Below are 7,027 nucleotides of genomic sequence, written 5' to 3'. Positions count from 1 at the left end.
AAAAAAAGCAAACATAAACATAGGTTTTTAAAAATAATCATATAACATGGCATTGTTAAGTACTTAAGATATATTTAAAATGATTTCTTCATAAGAAACCTAAAAATACATAATTAAGTACACGGCGCGTAGATTAAAAATTACAGCAACTCAATGAACACTTTTAAACAATTGTAAACACAAATTCATACCACAATTAATAAATTTAGTATTATTTTTTTAAATAACAAAAATAAAACAACCATTAACAAATCAAATCAGTCAAAACCATGATGCAAAGTAAAAAAATAATTTACCTACACTTTATAGAAGCACTAGAGTACAAAATTCTAACTTAACAGAGATATTTCAGTCAACTAACAGACAAACCAATCTTTCCATCAATATATAAAGTTTTGGAGATTCAGCCTCAATACAGTACCTAATAAATATATTATTTATTCAAAGAACTTCCTACAAATAATGTTACAAACAATACAATCTTGCGACACCTTATGTCGATGATACGGCAACTGTACAGCTTTTATATCTGAAAATAACACATTTTATAAAAATTAACAATCTTTACAACATCCACAATCTGTTAAAACTACTTTTAAAAAGAGAAGATATTGTACTACTAGTGTGTATAACAAATAGACTAAAAAAATACTGGACCAATTTGAAATATTCTCATAGTATTAAAAAGTTACATTATTATTGTGTGACAAGCTCTCTTACTTTCTATTATAAATACATAAGTTTGGATGTATGGATGTTACTACATATCTCCAGAACAGCTTAACAGATCTCACTAAAATTTATCACAGATAAAGAGCATAGTCTAAAAGAACACAGGCTATTAAGTCTTTTTTTTAATTCAGGACAGTCTCTAGTAATAACAAAATGTCTCACCATCATTTTTAATAATTTTTTCATAAAATTCTTCAGTTGACTGCTGCATTCTTTCCTTAAACTTACTTCTTTCTAAATATTTCTTATAATATAACTCTGCCATACAAGATGGCTGATAGGCATCACTCTTTACTTCCGATTTTGAAATATCATCTTGTATAGGTAATTCCGGAGATTTCTTCTTGAACACAAAAGCACTTGCTTCTGTTACCAACCCTTTTTTAGGTAAAAATTCACTTGCCTCCGTTTCTAAACTAGATTCGGATTTTAAAACAAAATCATCCGGTTTTAATAACTTCACTTGTTCATTCTTATATCCAATGACATTATCTTGAAGACTCAACAAGTTGCATTCATTAGAAATGCCCTCTAAAATAGATTCAATGGCAACATTTTTCTTTTTTTTCTTCAATAACTTATCTATATCTTTATTACTGGCAACATTGCTTTGAGAACTGTTTTGTTGGGTAGTCCTAAATTTACTAATTTCTATTACAGTATCTGTGTCTGAAATTTCTGTGAGGCTGCTTGCATCTTGTACCTAGAATAAAATAAAAACATGATGTTCAAAACTATTAACACAGCTTTAATATAAACATTACATTCAATCCTTTCAAAATTAGTTATAGAATTAAATACCTATAATCATCAGAATATATAAAATGTTAACCTGACTTCTGGCTGTAACTGGCTGCATGGAATAAAAAAAAAACAAAAGCAACCAGTCCATATGTTCTTCCAGACTATAACTTACCAAATGTAACATTTGATTTATGAAGTCTAGATCCGGTCCGGTCTGGAAGTCACCCGTAGAACTGCCAATTTCTTCTAACTCGTCTGAAAGCCGAGAAATACTTAGACAATGTTAAAAAATAAGATTTCCTAAACAACAAAACACGATGAGATACAAAGAACTCTTATAATTGTGTTATTTCCTTAAAATACAATAATTAAATTTAATTTAGATCATAAACATAATTAAAAGAGTTAAAAATTCGGTTTTACCTACATACCTAATACATAACATTCCGGAGTCTTTGTGTTAAATCCATTGTAAATATTTATAGGTGCGCTTTCCTCATTATTACATAAATCATCAAATTTATTTTCATCATTCCATTGGGAATCCATTGCACAATTAAAATATGAATAATGTAAACAATACAATGTTTTATTTATTGTTTATCATCTAAATTCAATCTTAGAGTTTGTTTTGACGTATGAATGATGAATACCTGACAGTGACAGTTACAGATAGTATAAATATAGAAAAATATGACTTTTTGTACTTTACGTTTTATTGTCCGAATTACCAAAAGTTTGTTTGGTCTAGATTTTTTTTATATAAAAAAGAATTGTTATTAAAAGTTTACGTTACTGCAGTTAAATACGAACAGCAGGAAGTATTATTTTTGGCATTTTTCATTTAATCAGATTAAAATGAAAGTTTAAACATGGCAATGTCAGCAAAAGCGTGTCTCAAATTGACAAGAATTCAGAGCCGATAAAAATTGCGGTATTAAAAAAACTACTTAAAGGGCCATGGGCTTTGTGAACAAACTTAATATAAATAGAAAAAAATACAAGCTTTTATCTACAAAGAAATAAAATCTCTTAAAACAGGTTACTAGTCTCCTCAAAAACTTACAAACCCTCGACAAGTATTACCTGCAGTGTTTAGGATAAATTCTTAGAAAACAACCTTGACGTACGTTGCTTAGGGATAAATTGGGTACATTTTGATTTTAAAACATCAAATGCATTAATTTGTATTTATTAATAAATTAATAAAACAAGTTCAATATTAAAAATTATTTATTCAATTCAGACTTAATAGACATTTGTTATTTCCGTAAGAGCAATACGAAAAATCTGTGAAAAACATACTGACACACATTTCACATTTTCCACCTTCATGACCTATTTATACTCTCCTTTACACTTTTCTCGTCCTTTTGCTTCTGTTGAGACAATTATATATTTACGTTAACAGTATGAAAGGCCAATATTATACTTAACAACTACTTATTCAGAATACCCATAATACTGACAAGTAAAAGAAAATCTCAAAAGAAATAGTCATCTATGTTGAATTCTAGAATAAAATAATCCTAGAACAACACTTATACATTTTTATTTGTCTTCCAGACAAAAATACTTAATAATCAAGTATAATTTAACCTATAGCATCCCATGCTATTTCCTTTGGCTACAACTTTTTAGACATCCTTAAAATTTTCGAAAACATTAAAGCACATTTTAAAAACCTTTTTCACCACCTTTGTTTTGAGTATTGATTGATCTACGAAGATCAGTACATTTCATTACAATTTAATGTGTTCATGTCCCATAATTATAAAATAAAATTATAGGCATCCTCTTTTACTACACAATTTATAAAATATAAATTAGTTTTTTGGCAACATTTTTATTTTCATCAATCTTTTAAACAGACGATTAACACAGTTTTATATTCTTCCCCGAGATTTATAGGCAAAATTATTTGTCTGAAATCATTTGTCATGTGGCTTTACATATGTCCATATATTTCTGATGTGATTTAATTTTTCACAGTTGGTATAAATTACAAATTAAACTCCATTTCTGCAATATCATTAAACTGAGCTTTTTTCTAAATATTTTTACAACTAATCAAGTGTTTAAATATTGGAAGGTAATTGTCATAGTTACTGTAACCAAGGCAACAGAGTAAAGATGCATGAGGAGATAAATAGTGTACAGAGTATGTGCTTCTTATTGCTACAAGCCTGGTATTTGTGTGTAACTATTGGTCAAATGATGCGGCAACATTAGTAAAGACCAGTTTACAGCGCCACAGCTGTTAACCAACCCTTATACAGCTGTCTGTAGGATTTTATCTCCTATATGCACAAATGGATATGGAAATGTCTTTAGTCATTATTTTATATTCAGAATATATAAATATATCCATAAATTTCACATTACCCATTGATGCCTTTCCACTTAAAAATACTTACACTAATTTTAAGCTCTTTGTCAATAAATTGAGTTAAAAACTTAATAGTTCAAAAAATTGAACATATAGGTTTTAAAATGTTATTTAAGAAGAAATATACAATTTCCTTAATTTAAATTGACTACCGATAAATAAGTAAACATCACAATTGATATATTTGTCATTGCTACATGGTACACCAATGAAGATGGTCTTAATATTTTTTTTAAGATATGTCTTTCATACTGTTTTTATTTGATAGTTAAAAAGGTTAAGTGTAAGAGAGTATAAGATGATGGAATATGCTGATGGTAACTCACCATAGTATTTTTTAATAGCTAGTTAGCACGTTGCTTGCGACGTCCTTGACCCTTTGCGGTAGAGCCGGCTTGTAGATTCCCTTGTCTAATATCTTCGTCTTTTGCTTTTAAATCCCTCTCTAGACGAGACCACATATCCAAGGTCTTCTCCTCTTTGGCTTTTACCCTCATTTTAAATGTCTCTGTTAGTTTCTCAGCGTACTCTGTAGGTACATATGAGGGGGAATTACATGATGTCTTCTCTGACACTTCCGATATTGGGGTTATCGGTTTAACGATTTCCTTCTTTTTAAATGTAACCGGGCCTAAGAATAATGCTTTGCCTAAGGGTTTTGGTTTCTCGTCCATTTTTAACCAACTTTTAACTTTTGCAACTGAATTATCAACTTCTCTCATATTTTCAACATTGTTTGTTTCAGTATCAATCAAAATATCATTTTGTGGTTTTGATTTTTGAGGAGCGTCATTGATTTTTGTATCATCTACATAAGGTTTTTCAAAATGTTGAGGTGTGAGTAGTATCGGTGGGTTTTCATTGACACCACTTGTCATCGGAGGATCCGAATAAAGCTTCAACAGTGACGCGATTGCTATATTTCTTTCACTTTTCATTTTAATACAAACATTTTCATTTGTTGGGCTAATTATTTTATTTTTGAGCCTTTCACTGATTTCTTTAATGCTCTCCTCATTATTTATTGTCCCTACATCTTTTATTCCATTTTTATTCCCCGTTTCAATGTTTTCTACAGATTGCTTGTCTTCAGATTCCTTTGGAATAAATTCTGGTACAGCAGGATTTAATTTGGATATACATATGACTGTATTGCTGTCATTCTGTTGTGAGCATTGGTTTTCTTTACACTCACTGTCATCAAAATTGTCAACCTGAAATGTAAAATTTCACCTTGATTTGAATTACTTGTTAAAACATACAGGTGGCTCCACCGACAAGGACATAGTACTTAAATAAAAAGAATATGATTTGAGGACAACTAACGCCATAACTGATATTAAACAAGGCTTAAGAACACTTATTCTATTTAAATATAGGTCCATATGGGGGTTGTAACGGAACTCCGCTTCTGCATCCGCAAGTGTGGAAATTTCGCAAAAAGTAATAACTCTGCATCCACTTCCGCTTCCGTTATTTCTTACGCGGAGTTATTACGGAAATTAATTTACGTCTTTAACGCATGTGGGGGCGATTAGGTAGGCCCGCGCGGGCATGTTATGTCAACTAACTATAATTGGTTTTCATTATATTTGCATATTTCTTTAATAAATCACAATTAATAATTTATTATGGACCTCCGCTTCCGGTTCTGTTAAAATGGCCTTTTACAACCCTAGTCCATACAATGAAATGTATGTTAAGGTAGGTTTTAAACAATGTATTTACAAACTCCACCAGAGAAATCATTGATTAAAAATATTCAGTAGTGGTCATACCATTCGCAACATTTCTGTTATTCCTGCCAAATCAGGCCCATGGTCCATCTCTTCTTGTGTAAGTCCTTGCTTTAATCTTAACAATAACTCATCATCATCTGCAAACAAGTAAACAAACAATTACATTTTAAAGAATTAAAATTCAATAATACTCAAATGTACAAAAAAGTATTTATGCACACTCTCATTACGTTAAACATCCTCTCTGTATCAAATGGCTAGCTGTAAGATAACTCTTAGAGTTAAGCTCACTTGTAACAATCTCTCAATTTGTATTTATTTAATACTGTTTTCTATTTATATTAGAAACTAAAATATAATATAAGCTACAATATGACATACATATGAATATCATTTGAGTCATCAAAATGAGTTTTAAGCACTGGCATTATTGCTTGGTCAATATTTCCCAACGATTAAAATATGGCATACCAAACGACCTAGTTTCGAAGCTGTTATGCTATGTTGTGCATTTTTTTCACCAGTATGTGAATATCCATACTAATAAATGAAATCGACACTTTATAAATTGCGATATTCGACTGTTTATTTTCCATATAAACGTTGACGTTTCTCTTATTTATACGGAACGTTGTTTTAAGTTGTAGAAAACGACGTTAGATATAAGTATGGCATGAAATATGCGGTACAATTACCTTCAGTCGTCGTACAAATAGGCGGCGGTTGCTCACCAACCACAATATGCTGTTCGTCGATATCTTTGAACCTGCCTCCCATCGCCTGAGCAAGATCTTTAAGTACATCTTTCTTGGAATACCAACTCATTGTAACTAGTTATCTGAAAAATTATATTTTGTGTAATTCATATGCAAAATAGTCCGTCTCCAAAACACGTTAATTGAACAGTGAACAAAAACTTACAAAAACAAAAGATCTTTGTTCTTAACCAACAACTTTATAAAATGTTCAGGGACGGACAAACATCACCAAAATGTCATTTAACATCAGGTAGCATCTTTTTGACATTGACAAGGGGGCGCGCACGACCATTTGGGGCTACCAGTTAACATAAAATTCCTTACTTCTTTTAAAGTTCTCGCACGTTCAAAACAAAATCAAAGTATGCAAATAAGTTGAGCTGATTTGATTTGTACCTGTAGTATGTACTTCAAAATTATTTATGCAAATTGTAAACTTCATACTTTTTGTTCAGAATTCACAATCTCGAGCAATCATAAGGTAATCATAATATAAAACGTCATGTCACTACACGTGATATTTTTTATGGAATTTCGAAATTTTGAAAATGGCAATATTCACTGGTGCAGTCGTCGCTCCTTCATTTGTCAAAATATGACATTTTCACGATGACATTGTTGTTAAAATATATATCAAAATAATGGCAACATCTATTACCTGATTA

General features: G+C 30.5%; 2 protein-coding genes across 4 annotated transcripts; both read right to left on the bottom strand.

The window, feature by feature from the left end:
- Positions 1-269: 269 nt before the first annotated feature.
- LOC106105051 lies at positions 270-2,119 on the bottom strand. Its single transcript, XM_013285270.1, has 4 exons — positions 1,908-2,119; positions 1,649-1,731; positions 895-1,435; positions 270-529 (listed from the first exon to the last, which is right to left on the bottom strand). Exons 1-4 carry the CDS (start codon positions 2,023-2,025, stop codon positions 438-440), a joined length of 834 nt encoding a protein of 277 aa, XP_013140724.1. The 5' UTR covers positions 2,026-2,119; the 3' UTR covers positions 270-437.
- Positions 2,120-2,691: 572 nt separating this feature from the next.
- LOC106105052 lies at positions 2,692-6,613 on the bottom strand. 3 transcript variants are annotated; one of them, XM_013285274.1, is made up of 5 exons: positions 6,526-6,613; positions 6,300-6,442; positions 5,644-5,741; positions 4,192-5,079; positions 2,692-2,855 (listed from the first exon to the last, which is right to left on the bottom strand). In XM_013285274.1, the coding sequence occupies exons 2-4, from the start codon at positions 6,427-6,429 to the stop codon at positions 4,210-4,212; spliced, it is 1,098 nt and encodes a 365-aa protein (XP_013140728.1). In that variant the 5' UTR covers positions 6,430-6,442; positions 6,526-6,613; the 3' UTR covers positions 2,692-2,855; positions 4,192-4,209. The 3 variants fall into 3 exon arrangements, with proteins under 3 accessions (XP_013140728.1, XP_013140725.1, XP_013140726.1); XM_013285271.1 differs by having other exon boundaries at positions 2,692-5,079; XM_013285272.1 differs by lacking the exon at positions 6,526-6,613 and having other exon boundaries at positions 2,692-5,079; positions 6,300-6,502.
- Between the last annotated feature and the right edge of the window lie 414 nt (positions 6,614-7,027).

Source organism: Papilio polytes, unplaced genomic scaffold (genome assembly GCF_000836215.1).
Source record: "Papilio polytes unplaced genomic scaffold, Ppol_1.0 DF823193.1, whole genome shotgun sequence".
In the NCBI taxonomy this organism is placed as follows: domain Eukaryota; kingdom Metazoa; phylum Arthropoda; class Insecta; order Lepidoptera; family Papilionidae; genus Papilio; species Papilio polytes.
Note: the sequence above shows the minus strand (reverse complement) of the source record. Positions and strands in the feature narration are given on the sequence as shown.

What these genes read in the sequence shown, in the direction of transcription:
- LOC106105051 (XM_013285270.1), bottom strand. Translation starts at nt 2,025, where the DNA reads ATGGATTCCCAATGGAATGATGAAAATAAATTTGATGATTTATGTAAT. An exon ending in TAAATCAAATGTTACATTTG is followed by an intron (nt 1,436 to 1,648) that starts GTAAGTTATAGT and finishes ATTTTATTCTAG; the next exon opens with GTACAAGATGCAAGCAGCCT. An exon ending in AAAAATTATTAAAAATGATG is followed by an intron (nt 530 to 894) that starts GTGAGACATTTT and finishes TGTTATTTTCAG; the next exon opens with ATATAAAAGCTGTACAGTTG.
- LOC106105052 (XM_013285271.1), bottom strand. Translation starts at nt 6,429, where the DNA reads ATGAGTTGGTATTCCAAGAAAGATGTACTTAAAGATCTTGCTCAGGCG. An exon ending in TATTTGTACGACGACTGAAG is followed by an intron (nt 5,742 to 6,299) that starts GTAATTGTACCG and finishes ACTTGTTTGCAG; the next exon opens with ATGATGATGAGTTATTGTTA. An exon ending in TAACAGAAATGTTGCGAATG is followed by an intron (nt 5,080 to 5,643) that starts GTATGACCACTA and finishes TTTACATTTCAG; the next exon opens with GTTGACAATTTTGATGACAG.